Below are 23,067 nucleotides of genomic sequence, written 5' to 3'. Positions count from 1 at the left end.
TGAAGTAAAAAATAAATGCCCCACCCTTTTCGTGTTGAATTGATGCAATTCCCCAGAAAGAAAAGCTCTTGATGTGTAAAAATCTGTTGTAAAATTGATGAGCCAGTATATTATCGAGCGTATGATCTGTAAATTGTTTATTCTAGACTTTTGATAATTTAGATAAATTTTATACATTCTTATAAATCAAATATGAGAATTTGAGTCAAATCGGTAAACATAAATTTGATAGCTAGTGCCCTTTAATCATTCAGACCAGTATAAGTTGTTCTCGATCATACACTTAATGTCAGCATTCTCTCTTTTAACGGACAGCTGACTTTGAGGAGGACATGTTCTATCATGCACCAATTTAAGCGCTGGCCAAATATGTTTAAATTATGTAATAACATTAGCTGTAATTTCCCTTCCATTATCACTTTGGAGGTTTGTCTGATCATGTGGAGCCCCGAAAGTATAATAAATATCAGGAGGTTGGTAAGCCACTTCGGCTGCTCTTTTTGCCTGCAAGTTGGTACGGTGATACTAGTAGTGCATGATCCATTGATATTTTCCATCTGGACAAGATTATAAGAAAATAAGGTCTACCTACCAATAAAATCCATGACTTCGACTTGATGACGGTGAGGAACTGCATTATTTGGGTAATATTCAATTTGATAATTATTTTGACATTGATATTTCTTAAACCTTTACTGAATCGCCATTCACTTTCAGGGACTAAACTTGTAAGCTGGTTTGACAAATATCCAACTAATGTAGATACATGTGTAAATTCGTTGGGAAGAGTGAATTGCCCCTCGTGGTACCACATTCGTATCATAAATGTCAATTCATATAGTTATGGAAGTGGATCGGATAGAATGGACCCTGTTTGTGCCAGAAACAATCTTGAAGCATTATGTAATAATAGACGCTGGTGCTCATCTTATAGAAATAAGGACACGTGCCTTTATGACGAAAGATTCGCCAGTATTTCGTATTTTTGCAGCAGTAAGCATATTTATGTTTTATGTCAAATAAACGTGTTTACATGTAAAAAAAAATACCCAACAACGTATGCATTTTGATGACGGGATTAAAAAAAACCCACACATTTCAGTAGATTTAAACTTTGATGTAATGATATCAATGTAAAACAAATTAGTTTGAAATATAAACATCATTGTAACTGCAATACACAATTAATAGTTTAAACCAGTAAGCAGCAATAACAATTTTGTCTTTTAATGTCTCGTGACGTGGAGTTTCTTTTTATTGATTTATACACAATATATTTGATGCATATAGATTCTGAAACACTTACAAAATTAATTATCGTGTCTTTTGTTTTTTGTGTCTAACCTCGAAACTCAACCTACCTTCCTACCGTCCTAGCTGGATTTTACATGGATATATTGACGTATTTTGTACTAACTGTTGCTGTTGATAGACTATTCCATTGATTAGTGATCCGTTGTGTTGAATTACACCTTTTTTCAATTAATTTCCAAGGAAGACCTCTATTAATGTTTGAAGACAGCTAAAACACGTTCTGCTATTCTGTATCATCTAGCCCGTGTAAAGCAGTATACAGTTGTAACCTATCATAACGATCTCTGCTGTATTCAAGTGTTGGTCTCCATAATATTTGCAATCTTTTAATATATTAACTTAAATTGACTGATAAGTATATAAATTCGTATAGAACACCCATGCAAATTAATTGTCTAATTAGTAACTTTTACATAGTTGCAGAGTTAATAGATGCCTCCTGTCTAAGTTGTGTATGATATCTTCAAATTATTTTGATGTATTGTTTATTGCCACTTATGATTATATATCTGGTTTGTAATTGATAAGGTTCATCACTACATTCAATACGTTAATGTAGTTTCTCCTCGCGGAAACAGTAGTAATTATTCATTACCCTTTCTTTTCAGACCCAACAGATCCTCTAATTACAGAGGCCATACTGAGCACTAAGTCATCAACAGGTAATTAATATTATTATGATATATCATACATTTGCTTTTTGTGTGTATTTAAATTTATATATTTTGTATGTGTGTTTTGCTAAAATTAACAAGTATAGCAATTATATACCATGTCTATAAAACCGCAAGTACATTAAAATGATTTGTAAGTATAAAATCAAACCGTAAATCTAATTATATGAGTCTTTATTGTCTCAATTTGACTACGAAATACCGATGATAACATTTGACCAGTTGGAGTGAAAATAACAATCATACGTTAAACTTTGTAGTTTGTAATATAATATTCATAAACAAATCCGAGCACTTGACTCGTATATCAGAAATAGTCGACATAGGGTTGTGTCACTTTTTGAATACGAACGGACTATAAGGTTAAATTTGTGTCCTGTGAAAACGACAGATAACTGAATCATTGAATTTGGTGTCACAGTACGAAAATTTACAATTGAAAGTTAGTACTTGGTTTAATAATACAACTTCACCTAATTTTATTTAGAATACTTTTCTAGTTTTCACTGTAACCAGCGTAGTAACATTGATGATATTTAGTTCGTGCACGTGACTTTGCCTGTAGTTTCATGTTTATTCTTATGTGGACGAAACGCGCGTCTGGCATACTAAATTATAATCCTGGTACTTTGATAACTATTATTCGTCCGTGTCTTCGTCTCTTCTCAGAACAGTCCAATATTGTTTTAATCAGACTGAGAACAATCAATTTGTTATTTTTTTGAAATACTAAGGCTTTTCTACCTAAGGAATATATAACCTTAGGTGTATTTGTGGAAAAAAATAGGACTTTTGTTCCTCGATGCTCTTTAACTTCATACTTTATTTAGCCTTTTTAACTTTATTTGATTTGAGCGTCACTTGCGAGTCTTTTGTAGGCGAAACGCGCGTCTAACGCAAATACACAATTTCAATCCTGGTATCTATGATGAGTTTATTTGTAGATGATATGCATTTAATTAGTCCGTCTATAGATGTATTGCAAACCGTGTCAAAAAAAGAGGTTTGAAGAATGATTTGCTATAGACAAGTATAGAAAATCTTGCATTTAGATAAATAAAGGAAACATTAGTATAACGCTGTTCGAAAGTCATGAATCGAGTAAGAGAAAACTAATCCGGGTAACGACCTATTGAAGTAAACACATCAACTATAAGCAGTAAACAACGAAACCACAGAAACACTGTAGTTTTGAATACCAATGGACTCTGTGGTTTGTAGGCGAAACACAGTATAAATAAAAGATACAAACCGAACATGTTTATTAATGTTTACAAGTTATGTACGATCTCAATCTTGAATATATACCGTTTACAACTTAATAATTATATGTGTTATGTTTATTTATATGATTTAGCTTGTACTTGTAATACATTATTACGACTGAGGCTATGTTTTCTGTGGTAAAACATATAGTTTGCACTTTTGTTAATATAGTCAATGCGATTGTCCATAAGAACTCTTTTCATGTCTTTAATCGTTACGCTTCCACTCCGAAGTTTCGTAAAGTAGTTGTTATCCTAGAATTGAGAGTGCATATGCTCTTCTAAAAATAAAATTCAAAGGTCAAAAATAGGGCTGTGTGGCATATTTGCATGACGTACATGCCTCGAACTTCCGATAGTGTAAACTTATACTTAAATATCTTTACTATCCCTCCCGTCATGTTTTATCTTATTCAAAATTCTCTTTGGCCGCTATCCATGTGGATTTAACCTGGTAATATCTTCAAGTTGTGTCTTTACGACATTAAATATAAATATTCTTTCTTTGAACCAAAAGGTAAGTAAAACAAAATATCTTATGATTATTATATACATGCATCTCCCCTAAAGAGGTGCTATTTGTGCAACAGCTGGATTTACAAATACAAATAAAAATCAACTCAAATAGCAAAATCTTGAACACACTTTTTTCTCACAGCACTAATTAATCAGAATCATAGTCTTACAGAAATCAGTGCATGTACTCTTACTTTTCTTTTACAGATCATTTAATGCTAACCAACCTGTATCAATTGTTAAAGAATTTTAAAACAAGACTTTGTCAGCTTACGCTATGTGCGTGTTTCTTACATAATACGTATAGAAACTACTCTGATAACAAATTTAAAGCATTTCAGAATATTATAAATGTAAAGTCCAAAGTCTAAAGCTAATCATTCCAACATTCAAAATTAAATATTGTATATAAAGTATACAACTTTTCTTTGTCTCTATACCCCATCTAATTGTATAACCATTTATGATCTATAAACGTTCACAATTTCTGCCTAAAATGGTCAGTTAAAAATCTTGTCACAATAATATCATTTCTAACCATATATGTAACATTATTTGGTTAATATGAGAACTTGAAGTGTTTAAACATGTTAAACAAATCCCTATTTGCAAAAGTTGTATAACTGTTTGAAGTTATCAGCTGACATATAACATTTATTTTTGAGGTAATACATTTTAATGTTTAACTTTACTTTCTCACATCGTAATACTCGAATGCTGTGTGAAGTCCTCATCCTATTTATTCATTGAATGACATATCTGATTTTAAAACCAGGCAATAAACATAGTGATCAATAGTTATCAAAGGTACCAGGATTATAATTTAGTATATCAGACGCGCGTTTCGTCTACATAAGACTTATCAGTGACGCTCATATCAAAATATTTATAAAGCCAAACAAGTACAAAGTTGAAGAGCATTGAGGATCCAAATTCCAAAAAGTTGTGCCAAAAACGGCTGAGGTAATCTATGCCTGGGATAAGAAAATCCTTAGTTTTTCGAAAAATTCAAACTTTTGTAAACAGGAAATTTATAAAAACGACCACATTATTGATATTCATGTCAACACCGAAGTGTTGACTACTGGGCTGGTGATACCCTCGGGGACGAAACGTCCACCAGCAGTGGCATCGACCCAGTGGTGTAAATAGATCAACTGTTGTTATGAAACGAATGATAATGGTTAATCGCAGTGTTACTTTTTATGGCTATTAGTTTTCGAAATTAACCTTTTTCCTCTTCTTCTAATTGTTCCTGCTATGTAATTTTTGTTTCCGTATTGATGGAACATTTCTCTTTCTGCTATAATCCTAATGAATATCAAATAACAATAAGTAAGTGCACTTTTCTATTACTGTTTTTCCCCTTCAGACCATGAATTTGACAGGACCACTATCTCTGCTGAAAATGCTCCTTCGGAAAGTAAGTTGAAAGAACATCAATTGATTGTGTAATACAATTTACAAAAATATCCAAAATATTATATATTGAATGCATGAAAGTTAGTCTAGGTGTGTCTTCCTTAAGGCTTAATACATACGCAAAGAAGATATATGCTGTAACTGCAAACATTACCAACAACATCCCACTATCATATGTAAGATACCAGAGGGACAGTCAAACTCATAGATCGAAAATAAACTGACAACGCCATGACTAAAGATATAAAGAGAAAACAGACAAATAATAGCACAGAAGACACAACATAGAAAATTAAAGACTAATCAACACGAACCCCACCAAAAACTGAGACAAAAACGGAAAGCTAATTTAAAAGCTTCAGAGCGGTACACATTTCATATAGCTATATATTAACGGTTACCGTAGTTAAAAGCCAGTGATGTTCTACATAAACTTATCGACCGCTTTAATGGTTCTCAAAAACACAACTAAATAATGTCCTGTCTGCACCTCCTCCGTGCAATTGAGAATACTCTTTAGATTTAGATAAAACTGAAAGACTGAAGAAATTGCATATCCTTTTACAAACCATTTCAAGCTTGTTAAATGTGTTCATGTATTTATTTTACACGAATAAATGTCGAAATTAAAAAAAAAATTGACTTGTCTCAGGGGACCAGCGTCCTGTTTTGAGACTTGATGATAATCACAGGGTTGAATTTTCTTCACATTCACACAACAAAAAGCTGTACCTGTGCAGTTCTGGATGGGATGATTTAGATGCTGGTGTGCTCTGTAAATCTTTTAACAAAACATGGATTGGAAAAGCTACAATAGCTGATAAATTCTTAGACAAGCCGATTTTTCCTTATTCCATGCATTGTGATGGACTAGAATCTAGTTTGTTGGACTGCAATTTTACAGAGGATGGTAATTGTAATACAACAACTAAAGTAGCCGGTGCAATATGTTGTCAAGGTAAACACATTTTTTAAGTGAATGATAATGTATGTAACATATATCATGACTAGTGCTAATATGACATGTAAGGTTTTAATACTTCTAAAAAGTGATTGAAATAACGTGCTCAAATTGATTTTTTTCTTAATTCACCATTAGCAAAATCAATTCGTATCCTTACTTGTATTTATAATGATTTACATGATGGTGATCACTTGTAGACTGTGTTCTGCTAATACTCTCATGTGTACCTGATATTACCAGTTGTAGGGTTCCTGCTGCGCAGTCTATAGTTTTTTTATGTAGTGTAAAGGACTTCTTTGTATTTTCGTCCTATTTCTTTTTCTTGTCCATGCTGTTGTCACTTTCGCGTCGACTTATGAGTCCTCTTGGTATTTTCTGACTCCTGTTTTCCCCAAGCGGTTTATAAAAATAGTCAGATATTCAATTTAAATGTCTCGTTGATTCTTTCGCTTTTCTTTTCCAAATTTATCTATCAAACATGTTACCTTGTGAGTTAATACGTTAATAATCTGACTATACCTGTTGGTCAAGCCAATAGCTGTGCAAATTAATATCACGTTCAAATTGTGTTGTCATCAACTTTCAAGCATGTGATAATTGCTACTTCATTTTAAGCGCCACTCAATCAATATTTTATATTTTTATTATCATACATTTCAAATGTAATCTATATGTAGTTTATAACTATATTAATTTTTCATAGGTACCGACACACCAGGGGAATGTGTTACAAATCCTCCTCCCGACAAATTGGCCTTATCAAATTCAGGATTTCCAACCTTAGGTATGTCTAACATTTTAACATAATAAATAAAGTATGCCAACTAACAGATAACGTTCTACATGTTCTATTTTCGAGTCCACGTAAGTCTGAGCCAATTTCGAATAAATCTTATGAGTCTGTATTAATACTATTATTATTATTATTAGGTCTTTCCACTTTTCCGTGGAAAGACCTATTGGTTTTCTTCTGATTATTATTTTTTTTCTTCCGCCAACTTTTTGTTTCTTCGCTGTTTTTTTGTTTCGCAAGATGTCGCTTAGACATATGGTATATGATATCGAACAGTTATTACGCTTTTGACACCGCGTAACCAAAATCTTTTCAGTGTAAGAATTATCCCCCAAACACTATTTTTCTTGTTATCGCTTAATATTCGCAACCGTATAAGAAACTGACAAATTTATTTTACCAAATTGCTCGTTATATCCTCAGGATGATTTGATTTATTTTGACCGAAGCTATCCGGAGACTCCATATGAGAGTTATTTCCCCTTTTATATTTGATATAAGTGATATGCATTTTTAACTGGAAAACCATAAGTGTTAGAGGCCTAGGGTCTTTTGATTTGAGGTCCTTGGTCCAAAAAAATGAAAATGAGGTCAAGGTCAAAGGTCAAGGTCATGATTAAATTTTTGATTTTGGCTTGTTATCTCTTATTTTCAGAAATCTTATAAGATATCGACAAAATATTTTCACATAATTGTTAGTCGTGACATGTAGTTACACATAATTTTTAGTCGAAAGGGTACGTAAACATTTGCTGCGAGTTTTCCCCCCTTTTATATCTAATATCAGTCGTATGGTAATATAACACATTAACAATATAAAGTAAAGACCTAGAGTCTTTTGATTTGAGGTCCTTGGTTCATGACCTTGAAATTGAGCTCAAGGTCATATGTTAATTTAACGTTCTAGATTTTGACCTTTGCTTTTACCTCATATGTATTCATGTTAAAGATATTAGACTTTTTGCATTAGGTTGCAAGCAGTATGACGTTGAAAAAGCTAACCGGAAGTGACCTTTTGTAAACCGGAAGTAGCTAATTTTTGTTATAAATTATTGTAAAAGTATGTAAAACCATATATTTTTGGAATCAGCGTCAAGTAAACTATAAGACAGTACCGGAAGAAACATATTTTGAACCGGAAGTAAAAAATTATCTCCCTTATTTATATCTTTTTGTATAGAAACCTTATACTTTTGGAATCAGCGTACAATAAGTTGTCATTTGACGCTGAAATTGACATTTAAACCCAAATTTTAATATTTTCACATCAAAAAAATCATTACTGGTGGAAAGACCATCAATGGTTCTCTGAACAATTTTTTTTTATTATTTTTTTTTTCTTCCGCCTAATTTTTTTTCCTTCACTGTTTTTTTGTTTCACAAGATGTCGCTTAGATAAATGAAATATGATATCGAACAGTTTATGCGCTTTTGAAACTGACCCTGCTAAACCGAATACTTTCTCATATAAGAGTTATCTCCCCAAACACTGTTTTTCTTGTTATCGCTTTATCTTCGCAACCGTATAAGAAACCAACAAATTTATTTTGCCAAATTGCTCGTTATATCCTCAGGATGATTTGATTAATTTTGACCGAAGCTATCCGGAGACTCCATATGAGAGTTATTTCCCCTTTTATATTTGATATAAGTGATATGCATTTTTAACTGGAAAACCATAAGTGATAGAGGCCTAGGGTCTTTTGATTTGAGGTCCTTGGTCCAAAAAAATTTGATTTTGGCTTGTTATCTCTTATTTTCAGAAATCATACAAGATATCGACAAAATATTTTCACACAATTGTTAGTTACGACATGTCGTAACACATAAATTTTAGTCGAAAGGGTACGTAGACATTTGACGCAAGTGTTCCCCCTTTTTATATCTAATATCATACGTATGGTAATATAACTCATTAACAATATAAAGTAGAGAACAAGAGTCTTTTGATTTGAGGTTCTTGGTTTATAATCTTGAAATTGAGCTCAAGGTCATATGCAGGGTTTCCGCTAGGAAAAATTATAATTGTGGCGATTAAAATTCGTCATTGGCGAAAGAATTTGGCGAAAGAAATATATGTAACGATTTATTTTCAGCCATCTTGTTTATTTACTTTTTTCGAGTTTCTCTGACTTTACCGATCAGACAATACTCGGAATTCACCTTGAACTCGTTAAGATTTTGACAGAAAATCAATAATTAGCTGATTGCATTCATAGATATCGACATCAAAGGACTAATTGATAAAGGTGTTGATTGTATATGACAAAATGATATGGTTAAATGACCTCGGTCACATGTCACAAAAGGGATTTATTAACCACTTTGTGACGCACGTGTTTGGAGCAATCTAATTAAAACATAGATGATAGATCTCCGATTTCGTTATATGTAGTAACGTAGTATAACGAAATCGGAGATCTATATTGTAATTAGATTGGTGTTTGAAGCAAAATTTTTACGCTTCCTCTCCGTCTTTTAATGATAGTCCAGAAAAGAAAATTATTGTTATGACGAAAAATGTTCCAAAGCAAGAAAGGTCTCTGATTTAAAACTTTATCATTTAACTTTCATATAGATCATTGATTTGAGTGGGTACTTCAAAGTCGTTTCAGTGACACACGTGTTTCAAGCATATAGTTTCACTTATTTACGATGGTCTAGAAAAGAAAACTGTCGTTATGAAGAAATCTATTGAAAAGGTTGGCATGAGAGTAGCCCTTCAATGTAATGACTACACCTTACACGAGGGGTCAATTCCTAAGTGGTAAGGTGCGTCGTTTTGTTGTAAAAACAACTTCTAATTTAGGGCGGTGGGTGCTGAAAAAAAGGAAAATTTTAAAAGAAAAATATATTTGTGTTACTTGGCGAAAAAAATAATAAAGTGGCGAAAAATATATTGTTTTGGCGAAAGAGTTGGCGAAAAATATAACTGACCCAGGGGAAACCCTGGTCATATGCTAATTAAACGTTCTAGATTTTGACCTTTGCTTTTACCTCATATGTACACATGATAAAGCCGTGGGACGTTTTGCATTAAGTTGTAAGCAATGTGACCTTAAAAAATACAACCGGAAGTGACCTTTTGTAAACTGGAAGTAGCTATTTTTTGTACTAAATCAATGTAAAAGTATATAAAACCATATATTTTTGGAATCAGTGTCAAGTAAACTATCAAACAATACCGGAAGTAAACTTTTTAAACCGGAAGTAAAAGATTATCTCCCTTTTCTATATATTTTTTTATAGAAACCATATATTTTTTGAATAACTGTTCAATAAGCTGTCATTTGGCGCTAAAATTGACATTTAAAACCAAATTTTTATATTTTTATATAAAAAAGGTCTTAACTGGTGGAAAGACCATCAATGGTTCTCTGAACGATTGGTTTTTAATTATTATTATTTTTATTATTTTGCATTTCATTTTAGAATCTTGTAATATCAATATCGGAGAGCATTGTGAAAACAAATCAAATCCCTCCTATCTAATGACCCAGAAGGAACAAGCTATATCTGTCGTAATGTTAGACAATCAAAATCGATACCAACTTACCAAATCGCTACGAAAGAAAACACAAACATTTCGTTAAATGATTTACATTCGAGAATATAATAATTAAAGATAAATAAAACTTTCTGTTTGTCGAAATAAAGACAAGCTTGACATGTATATTCACATTGTAATTGCTTTCTAGACTAGCATGATTATAACTCTTATATAATAAATTATATTTTTTTTTGCCAGGAGTCGCTGTAGGAGTACCGGTTGGTATAATTGTTATTGTCTGCATTATCGTTGCTGTCGTGCTCATCAGACGAAGGTATGATATAATCATGAGACGATTAACATGCAGTATTGTTAAAAACTTCAAATATATACATATAAAAATATATTAAAGAAGATGTGGTATGATTTCCAATGAGTCACCTCTCGATCAAGAGACCAAAGATAAGGCCATTAACAGCTATAGGTCACTGTACGACATTCAACAATGAGCAAATTCATTACCACATAGTAATCTATAACAGGCAATGAAATCAACTCAAACGAGAAAACTAACGGCCTATTTAATGTACAAAAAAGAACCAAAAAAGATATGTAACACAGCAAAAAACGACAACCACTAAATAACAGACACAAACATACAGTAGGTGGTGGAGTTAAACATGTAAGCAGGGTCCCAACTATACCCCTAACCTGGAAATTTGTGTAACAGTACAACATAAAAACGAACTATAATCAAAGTACTGAAGTACTGAACATCAGAGGACCTCAAGTATTGTTGAATTATTGATAAATGACAGGTGTTTATATAATACCTGCCAGACAGATATGTTCACCTTACAATATAGTACAAATAATATAATTTGCTATCATATCTGAGATACTGACTTGAACTAGGAAACTTAACTTTGTGAATTATCAACGATGACGTGGTCAAATGAGAACTGTTAGATTGGCATTATGACCATATAGTTGCACACATACAAAAATCGTTAGCGTATAACTTATAATAGAGAATCAACATAGCAAACAATTCTTCGAGTAGCTATATAGTCACTCACTGAACTATGAAAAAGAGGTTCAAGACAATCATATTAAAACAGATAAATTGTAATATTGGGGCTAAAGATACCAGATGAACAGCAAACTCATAATAATAATAAACTTACAATTCCATTACTAAAACTGAAAAAGACATGCACACAAATAAAAGTACACTAGAAACAACATAGAAAACTAAAGACTGAGCAACACGAACCCCACCAAAACTTGGGGGTGATCTCAGGTGCTCCGGAGAAAATTTTGCACCATACATATAGAACACAACTACCATATGAATGTGTCGGTCCTTAGTAAGAAGCCTGTAAAACAGGGCTTGTATTTTTTGGTGTATATCTTGATTTTCCGTTTGTACATTGATGTGGCCATTAGTTTTCTTGTATATATTGTTTAACATTTGTCATTTCATGGCTATTTCTAACTGATTTATGTATAGTTTTTTTTTCTGATTGTAAAAGTGTTGTATGGTAAGCTTTATTTCTTTTCATCATTTTGTATAGAGCTGATGTCTGATTACCAATCATACCTCCCTTTTCGTTCCTTTTTTATGAATAATGACAACAGTTTGGTTTTAATTTTCATTTATGTATGTACATGTAACAATATAAAACAGTGAACATGTATAATCTCAGTCCATTTTTTATATTGGTCATTGGTATATATTTATCTTTAAGTTTAACAATTACTGTGAAATAGCTATCTTCTAACATATACTTAGTATTATGGTTATTGTGAAACCACTGATTCAAAGGACAAGTTTCACGTATTGCCCAAAATGGACTAAAATATAAACTTTACCATAAAACTCCGAAAAGTTCACAATTTGGTTCGTAAATGGGTCTATTTCAAAAGTCTTAACGCTCAATAAATCGGTTCTTTTCATAAAAGTACATTTTATGTTCCAAATTTGTCAAAATGTGATGATTTTGGGCAATTTTCAGACCTGAAAGCTTTAAGCCTTTAGGAATAAAGATTTAGCTGTCACCTACCATCCAAAATGTTTTGTAACCAAAAGAATCCAAATCTGATATATATAATTCATCAATATAAAAACTTTTTGTATCTTGGATGGCAGCCAAGGTTAATTATGCCAAAAACAATTAAAGTTTTACTATAGTTATCTGTGGTATAATTTTCAATTATTCAATGGTTTTGTTGTGTATGATTTTCTAAAAGAAAAAAAAGATGGCAAGACCTGAACGAGGCCGCTGGATTTTTTTAAGTGACATATGAACAACAGAGTCAGTGTGGGGCCACTAAGCTAAACTGCCCGCTTTGCACCAGCCAATATAAATGAATGCCTATGGTGGGAATCGAACCCACATACACCAACTCTGTTGTCCCTATATTTTCAAATGAACAAATAATTGTCAAGAACAAATTAAAAAAAATGTATAAATGTGTTAAAATTTAATTATCAAATTATACATGAAAATATAGGTTGATTTTCGGTGATTCAGATGTCTACTTAGATTGTAGTCCCATAGGCTCCACTGTACAGCTACATGAATATACAGTGTAAAAGGGTTTAAAATTGCTGAGGCAGATTTTTTGGGGGAGGAGGGAGCTGAAGGCACGCTCTTTTCAAGCAGCTTCATGTATGGTAAATGCGTAGTCCTTTTTTTTATATAGTTTTACCCAAAATGTTGACTTGCTCCTTTAAAAAACCTGGATTCTCATCCGATTTGATATAAATCTAAACTGTTAACAAGGTTGCTCAAGTAATAACAATTATGTTTGGGAATTAAAAATAGATAGGTCCCTTAAAATGTAGCTGAACATTTTGTTTAAATTATATAGAATATACATGTACATGTGATTTTAATCGTGGACATTTTAAATCACTGTTAACTAATGCGTGACTTGGGCTTCTGGTACAAATTAAAACATGGAATTATTCATCCAAACTCACAGAAAGATTCTTGAGATTTAAATTTCCACAGAATAGTAAATTAACAATAAAAATTTAAACATTTCGAACATTTAACATTTTGTTAAAAAAAATAATACACTAACCCTTTGCAATGTTGCAGTTCAACTTTTAATCTGGGGTTCCGGAAAACTTTTTAAATATCTCTTCCAGTCATATGCACTGCAGCAGAACATCCAATTTCTTTTCTCTCTAATGTAACCCGTCACCAATGTATATGCGCATCCATCGCTGTGCAAAAAATCTTGTCTAACCTCCCGATTTTGAGCTTGTTTTTTTATGGGAATGAGCACTGTTGAATAGTTTTAAGTATTACATTTGTCTGTGGCAAATAAGAGTTAGAAATATTATTAAAAAGAGAAACATTATTAAAAAAAAAGATAAAAATATTTGCACATTTAAATGGACATACATTTTTCACTATAATGATAACAGTGACACAATCCAAATTTTTAAATTATCTGGGGTTTTTTGTGTGATAATAAGCACTGTACATGTATATATATACATTATATATATCATGCATTATATAAACTCAGCCCTTATCATGGTTCCGATTCATTGACGATATTGATTTCAAATGGACAGATTCACAAGAACATCTTAATGAGTTTCTAGAACACTGTAACTCTTTCCACCATTCAATAAAATTTACATATGAATCATCTATGGAGAAAATAAACTTCCTCGATACTCCGAGTTACATCAAGAACGGAACCATTATAACGGACCTTCATACCAAACAAACGGACAAACATCAATTCCTTTCTCCTAAAAGTTGCCATCCTAAACACTGCTCCCCGCGTGGTATCCCATTCAGCCAGGCATTGCGAATCAAGAGAATATGCTCCACTGAAAATACGAAAAATGCTAGACTTGGACAACTTCGTGAACATCTAGTTGTTCGAGGATACAATTGAAACATCATTGATAGCGCTTTCGAAAGAGCAAACAGAACTAGTCGCCAAGAACTTCTTGAGTACAAAGATAAGAATAACGCATCTAACAGAACACCCCTTGTACTCACTTACCATCCTGATTTTAAAATGTGTCATCCATTGTTCAGAAGCATTGGAAAATTATAGAAAATGATTTAAATCTAAAAAAAAGTATTTTCATCACCACCAGTCATGGCCTTCAGAAGACCTAAAAACATCCGTGACAAATTAGTGACATCTGTATTAGCAAAGCAGTCTACTCCATCGCCTGGTTGCTACAAACAATGTGGTCGAATGAATTGTTTGTGTTGTAAAGCTGCCAATACAAGCAGTTTTTTCATCAGCTCCGTTACTAAACAAAATTATACCATCTACTCTAATTCCAACTGTAAAACGGAGAACTCAATTTATATATTAACATGTGACACTTATGGCATTCAGTATGTGGGAGAAACAATGGACAAATTTAATATTCGTCTCAATAACCATCGTTCATCGTCCAAAACCAACAAAAACTGTCCTCTCACAAGACATCTTCGTTCAACGAAACATCCTTTTGATAATGTTACTTTCCAAATTATAGAAGTCAACACCGAGTGGGACACCTCGGCGAGAAGGAGAAGAGAAAACTTTTGGATCCACCAACTCCACACTTTAGAAGCTGATGGTATTAACGAAAAAGACGAGAAAAGATACAGGAAAGATAAAGAATAATTTAAAACAAAGCATCGTCCTTTTTATCCCGTAATATTGGCCAATGGATGGTGCTTACTTCAACTACCAATTATGTATTTTCAAGGCAGCTAAATCCAAGTGCAACAATTCAGGCGCGTAGCTCCCTATACGCCAACACGCAGTTGCGTGCACATCAATTCGGCATGCAAAAAAAAATTGCAAAATAAAAATTTATAAATTAAAAATTTAAAGGATACACATACATTCAAATGATATAATGTCATTAAATAGTGGCATTTGGTTTCAAAATTAAAGTTTTATTGCAGATGACAAAAACGGACAGTAACTTGAATCTATTACAAGATTATAATTTGTTATACTCTTGTAGTTTCGGAAAACATTTTACAGAGTACGGTTTATCTGTTTGGAATGCGATGTACCAATCGGCCATTAGATTTATCAGAACCCTTCGATATCGTTAAATATGCCGATGCGATGTGACTACCAAAGCCAATCACCCTGCAAACACGCAAAAACAGTCTTGGAAAGTCTCATTATATTTTGCGTCCATAGACCACATGATAATTTACGAGTAAATTAATATCTTTAATTAATATTCTTTAATATTGTTAAAAGTAGTATAACTATAAAACGTAGCATAACACCATAAAAAGTTTTTTTCTCGGGATATATCAGTTTGTTTTGGGGAGATAATTAAGTCTCCCAAACAAAGTTTGGAGACTTATTGTTTTTGCTCAGTTCTTATTATTTTTATTATTCTTCTTTTTCTTTTTCTTCTTTTTCTTCCGCCACTTTAAAAATGAACTTGTCCGCGGCATTTCTCCAAAACCGCTGGTCAGATGAACTTAGGGTTTCATAGAATGATAGACTAATATGTCTAGGTGAGCCATCAATCTTTCGTTTGTCCATTGGGGTCTATTAAGGGGTATTTTGGGGGTGCAGAAAGGAGGGAGGGGTTTACTATTGAACCCTATGGGATTTTATTTTCTAAAATTTTCAAATGAATTTAACTTGAAAACTATAAGTGATAGATACATGCAGTCTTCAGAAATGATAATAGTACAATAACCACATGAAATATAGGGGAAGTCCCTGGGGGTCATCCCCACCCCCTTCAATTTGAGAATATGCTTTTATCTTGTAAACGGTCCAGATCCCCACCACCAAACCATATATATTCTTTAATGGGACGATAAAACAAATCAAATGAAATTAAAGGGAAGTCCCCAGGGGTCATCCCCACCCCATTCAATTTTAGAATGTGCTTTTATCTTGTAAATGGTCCAGATCCCCACCCTTAAACCACATATATTCTTGTAGGGGACGATAAGACAAATGAAGTGAATTAAAAGGGAAGTCCCTAGGGGGTCACCCCACCCCGTCTTGTTTGAAAACTTGTAAACGGTCAACATCCCCACCCCTAAACCATATATATATACTTGTATTGGACAATAAAACTAATCAAATGAAATTAAAGGGAAGTTCCTGGGGATCACCCCCACCCCGTTCAATTTGAGAATGTGCTATTATCTTGTAAACGATTCAGATCCCCACCCCTAAACCATATTTTTTCTTATAGGGGACAATAAATGAAATAAAATGAAAGGGAAGTCCCGAGGGGTCACCCCACCCCCTCTTGTTTGAAAACTTGTAAACGGTCCAAATCCCCAGCCCTAAACCATATATATTTTTGTAGGGGACAATAAATCAAATCAAATGAAATGTAGGTAAAGTCCCTGGGGTCACCACCACCCCTCCTGTTTGAAAACTTGTAAATGGTGAAGATCCCCACCCCTAAGCCATATATTTTCTTGTATGGGCGGTCCAGATCCCCACCCCTAAACCATATATATTCTTGTAGGGGACAATAAAACAAATCAAATGAAATGTAGGTAAAGTCTCTGGGGGTCACCACCACCCCTCCTGTTTGAATACTTGTAAATGGTGAAGATCCCCACCCCTAAGCCATATATTTTCTTGTATGGGACAAAAAATCAAATCCATATGAATGGCGAGTTATGGGTGCTTTGTTTCAGTTGGGAGACTTCGTAACAGCATCCTGTTACAATTACTTCTTGTGTTTTTCTTGTATTTCTCGGGAAATCGTGGTACCGGAAAAAGGTTTGTTTTTCGGGTTTTGGCCATAGGACGGTTTATTGAGAAGCTACATGTACATAGGTACATGAAATTTTATGGAACTGAAGTCGCGTCTGATATCAGTCAAAAAAATCACTGCTTTGCGCATATCTGCTTCCTCGTGCTGTAGGAAATACAACAAACGAACAAATCGCAGCATTGTTTGAGACATACGAAACTGACTTGTCATGTAATTTTGACAAATTCAATCGGGAGGTCGCTCAATGGCGAACACGCTGGATGACATCTCGCGGGTGCTACCGCAGAGAGATCGTTCAGTGTACTACGTCTGTTGAAAACATATGTACGATTAACAACGAACAACGACGGTTTAGCATCGCTAGCATTGCTGCATATTCATCGGGATTTTTGTGTGAATATTGACAAAGTAATGAAGAAGTTCGTTTCTGCTAATACCCGAAGGGCAGATTTTTGACAATTTTTAGTATATTCCATAACACAAAAATGTGTTGTTTGCTTTATTCTATTTAGATGTTCTATTCAGAAGATTTTTGAATAGTTTTGCAGTCATGAATTATGTATAAGGCCTATGTACATGTAGCTTCTCAATTAACCGTCCTATGGCCAAAACCCCAAAAAACAAACCATTTTCTGCATAAAAGGGTCCTAAAATTTTTGTTAGGCAATCCATTATATATATCATGTGTATATAATAACATTCAGTCGAGCCATATTAATGTCATAGAACTGAAATCAATTTCGTGATGAACAGAAACTTACATACAGACAGACAAGGGTAACTGTTACATTGAGTGCCACCAATGGCTTAGCGAAAGGGGCATTAAAATTGTAATGACTTAGTCTAGTATAGATGCATTGGGACTGAGTACAGCATTATTCATGCATTAATAGTAGTTCATAGCATACAGTTTAAAGTACTCATGTATATGTGTAAACAAATGTCTAATTACTAAAATTGTATATGGATAAGGTTATACAATTAAATACTGCTGTAGTGTATGATTAGCACATATCATCAAATTATCATATAATTTTGAAAATACACATACATGTCATGTATAAATGTCAAAATTATACAATACTTTTAGGAAGACTTATAAAAAAACATGACAGTTATCTCCAAGACTGTAAGACTCCCAATATATCTTTAGGCTAGTAAGTTAGGTACGGACTTACAGGCACTTGTTTCTGTCAATAAGGGGTTTATTATCCACACCCGTATGAAAAATCACAAAATCACTTGATTTTTCGTACGGGTGTGAGACGGTGACGTGTGGATAGTAAACCCCACATTGACAGAAACAATTGCCTGTGTACCGCCACTTACATGTATGGTAATTCAGTATTATAAAATGCGATTTACCCAGACTCTGTCATTTCAGTGTAAAGTAAGACGAAGATTCTCTGAATATGACATAATATAAACAATAAAATCAACCAATAATTACATAAAACTTACATATTCAAAGTCATTACAAATTCGCGTTTTTCATTCCAGTTTTTACAAGGGACATAATTTACATAAACTAATGCAACAAACTTAGTCGGAGAAGGAACGAAAATCCGAAACAGTATCTTAAAAAAAAAGAAAATAGTTCCACGTGTGTGTGTCTCATTGGCAGATCCAAGGGGGGGGGGGGGGGGTTCGGGGGTTTGCACCCCTCTTTTTTTTGCCGATCAATGCATTTGAATGGGGACATATAGTTGAAACCCCCCTTTTTTAAATGGCTGGATCCGACCCTGTTGAAGTTTACAAGAGCGCAATTATTCGTAATGCATTTTCCATAGGGTACCACTGGTGTTCCGTAGTTTTTTTCTCGAATACTACACAAACTAGGGGATAACGGGTAGCAGTTCCTGTTACTGGAAATGCCAGTGTTGCATTACACCAAAAAACATATTTAGGGTCATGCGGCTCAAATTGACTTAAAATGCAGTTGAAAAAGATCGTCTATTTTTTTTTCGCTTAATGAAAAAGGCATATTTGTAATGGCTCCGACGTGCAGAAATGGAAGATATTTTCTATACTTCGTAATATATATGTGAATATGATTTTAGGCAATTTTTAAACCTAATTGGATAAGCTTTCGATTAATTGTAATTCCAATCCTGTATCATCCAATCAGAAGCCGTATATAGATCTAATATTAAAAAAAAATTGTTGCAATAAAGAATACACAAGTAAACTTATCTTTAAAGGCCTTGCATGCTCTCGTTTCTCCAACTCAATTAGCTGGTATTTTCAAAATGGCGACAGGAAACGTCAACAGAGAAATTATTTTCATATTGTGCCAGATTACATATTCCTGGTTTTGCTACGATAATATGATAGACAAATATGGTACAAACGGTTTTAAACAAGTAACTTAAAATCAAATAATTGAAATATATAAATTACCTTTCTGTGTATAAATTCCTGTATTGATCGCCTCTCGTGTTTCTTCAAGCTTGCTCTTGATGAATGCGCATTGGGGGTATTCATCCGCAACAACAATTTTTCGGTACGTCATTGATATTAAAGATTTTTTGACTAATAATCTAATATTTCTAACGACAATACATTTCCATATTATTAATTTGTACTTAATAAAAATAAATTTTTCAAGTATCCATGAAAACATGAATTTAAAAGAAGCGATAAGGAATTTTATTTTGCACTATATAATGTGCGCGGATCTATAATTTTTATAGCTCGGTTATCATTCCAAAACTAATTATTTATGCATACATATATTCAAATCAGGCGGAAAATTAGGCGATGGCAATATACCCGAGGCCCTGACGGTCCTCTGATGTAAAAATCAGTTGACGAAAAGCTAAACTCATCAGATAGATACAAATAGAAATTTATCTATTAAACGTAGAGTGCATTCGATCGGGAACTTGTACATCTCAACAACAACAGATCATGTATGAGAGTACTCGCAGTTACATGTAGTTCAAGGCCAATGACAACTTACAAACAAAAGTATGCATCTATAAATAAATTAAATGAAGTTCATTTGCCACTATATATAAAAGGATTGCTAAACATTGTGTATAATATTATGAAACTAAAAATTTCACAGTTTTCTATTAAAAGTATCGTATATTTTTTTTTTCCAATTGCATATATATTATCGAACGTGGACAAAAATACGCGTTTTTTCACCTGTCAAATTAACAAATGTGTCTGTAGAGATGAAACCATAATCGTTACTCGAAAGTACAATATCGGCTGCATGATTCTGTTTTACATTTTAATGTACGTTGTTGACATGAAATGTCATTTGGATGATCATATTAATTTTATAAATTAATTGTTTACTTAAATTTATTGGACTAACTAGTCTGTAAGAGATAAATTCACCAGGAATAATTATTATCATGTTTAAATTACAAATCTAGCTGTATGAATCTGTATTTATAAGAACCTTTCGGGATTATTTTTGGTTATTTATGGTTTATTAAACTAAACTAAATAAGCACATGTCCATTTAGTATTATTGAAAACAAATCCTCTTTTTACAGATGTACACGTGAAAATTCGGATAAAAAATTCTCAAACTTCATGAGTAATGCAACAGATGAAAACTACTTAGGTCAGCAAGATATAGCACTCCCTCAGTATCCAACCAACAACAAGGTATTGTACAGCCAGGTTCAAAAGCACGACACAGACACGACAAAGAACGAAGACGGACAGGATTGTAGTCATCCATCCAAAGACACAGAATCCCCGTATGCCCTATCTGAAGAAGGGGTATATGACAAGACAGATGATAGAAGGCATGTTGTTAATGATACAGACATGTATAGCCGTACTGTCGATACCGTGTATGATTCTGCTGAACAACACCTGAAAGAAGATAGAAAAGAGGAGACCTATGATCATTTTTTCGGTGATAAAACGGAAGATTTTTATGATCAAACGACAAGAACATAAATTGAAATACTTACAACTAGAATGTTTCAAGAATCTCTCCCGCCAATCATTGCGATTTATATACATTGCAAAAGACTCAATAAATGAAAGTAGTGGTAGAAGAAGGGTTACACGCATAAACATGTCCGTCGGGTATAGCAGTGACCAAAAATATAACTCAGAAAATTTAAACAATGAGTTTAATGGATTGTACATTTTAGCTTTTAGAAGTGCTTGGTGCGTGTACATTTGTAAATAGTTATTTTATTGTCAGTTCGTCTTTCCAATGTTCGTGTCGGTTGCTTTTACTGTTTTGTCTATATTCATATATACCCATTTGACGTGGCTAGGTATTTATACATCCCCTCAGTAGGCTATGGTAAATTTTGGTATTTTTGTCTTTCATTTTTGCTATTGTGCTTTGTTAATATGCCTTTTTATTTATCTTTCTTTACGTATTATTTTGCTTGTTTTTATAGTGATTAAGATAATAACGCAATTTTTACTGTTTTATCCCTATTTTTGACATTTTAACCTGATATGTCTGTTTGTTTTGTTCACACAGTATTGTCAATATAATGGAATTGTATGTGACTGCCTTGCAATTGAAAGGTTTGGCTAACTACAATGTTAAAACCAGGTTTAATCCACCGTTTTCTACATAACTTTGACAGTTGTTATTCATTCTTTTGATGTGTTTTGGCTTTTCAATTTGCAATTTGCTTATGGACTTTCCGTCTAGCTTTTTCCTCGTAGTGCGGTAATTTTGTAATTAATAGATAAATTGTGACACAGAAACCTAGTCACATCATGTACATTCTGACTTTTATTTCATTTTTTCATCCCAATGATTGTTGATGTATAATATGGCTTTACGCTGACTTTGTCATATTTGACCATTAGAGTAATTACTTGATATGCCGTTCTTATTCACTCGTCTACCAAATTCAATGAATCTGCTTATTCACCAATTCAAGAAATTGCCTACCAGTCTCCTTGGTTACCTTTAACTGGATCCTATATGAGGGTTTCTCTTTCTCAAATCACTGACTTTATGCGGGGTTGGTAAACTGGCATGAACATACTGCTTTCCTTGTAGATCTCTTGTTTCGGGTAATCACATGAATATTACTTTTCGTTCAGTATCGATGATGATTATAAAACGATTTCTGTGTTGTCACTCAATGCACTAATTGTTGTTGATATTATTTGATATTATTTTTTAAAGCTTTTCATTTTTTCTTCGAAAAATCATTTTCTTTAATTTTATTCGTGTGTTCTCTCCGCTCAATTTTAGAATATTCGCTTAAGTTGCTCTTTTAGAAAAAAAAATCTTTGTCTTATCTGTCTGCTAATCTATCCGTTGAATTCATTTGGTATTTTAAATTGTTCTCTCTTGCTTATTTGGAATGAACTTTATAAAGATTATATACATTTGAAGGAGGAGAGAATGCTAAAATTGCCATTACAAAAACAACAACAAAATCGTAAGGGTTCCGTGGAACCCAGTGTCTCGCCTACTTTTGCTGTTAATCGCACACACAACAAAAATGAGGGAAAAAAACAATAAAAATAATCTTCTCGATACTCTCTTTTGATTGTAAGAAGCTTTTGTCCACGTTTGGTAAAAATGCATGATAGTTTGTGAATCTTGTGATGTTTTAAAAACTTTAACTGCAGACTGTATGAAATGTTAAATGGAAGAAAAACCAAGTCCATTTACAAGTAAGATACATAAAAAATGGAACTATTTTACAAAATTTACTTCTGGATACTATCTTATGATCAGAAACAAAGCTTCTGTCCAAGTTTGGTACAAATCCAGGATTGTTTAAGAAAGTTATTGAAATTTTAAAAACTTTAACAACAGAGTGAATGTTATGTTTCCTGGCAGAAAAAACTAAGTCTATTTATAAGTAAAATAACAGAAAAAAATGGAATTTTATTTTTACAAAATTTACTTCTG

General features: G+C 33.0%; 1 protein-coding gene across 1 annotated transcript; it reads left to right on the top strand.

Annotated features, from left to right (window-relative positions):
• Nucleotides 1–863: 863 nt before the first annotated feature.
• On the top strand, nucleotides 864–21,918 carry LOC139490010 (uncharacterized). The gene is made up of 7 exons (XM_071276862.1): nucleotides 864–972; nucleotides 1,923–1,976; nucleotides 5,142–5,192; nucleotides 5,844–6,149; nucleotides 6,859–6,939; nucleotides 10,697–10,772; nucleotides 20,708–21,918. Exons 1-7 carry the CDS (start codon nucleotides 864–866, stop codon nucleotides 21,120–21,122), a joined length of 1,092 nt encoding a protein of 363 aa, XP_071132963.1. The 3' UTR covers nucleotides 21,123–21,918.
• Nucleotides 21,919–23,067: the final 1,149 nt, after the last annotated feature.

The sequence above is a fragment of the Mytilus edulis genome, chromosome 9, assembly GCF_963676685.1.
Source record: "Mytilus edulis chromosome 9, xbMytEdul2.2, whole genome shotgun sequence".
Classification (NCBI taxonomy): domain Eukaryota; kingdom Metazoa; phylum Mollusca; class Bivalvia; order Mytilida; family Mytilidae; genus Mytilus; species Mytilus edulis.
Note: the sequence above shows the minus strand (reverse complement) of the source record. Positions and strands in the feature narration are given on the sequence as shown.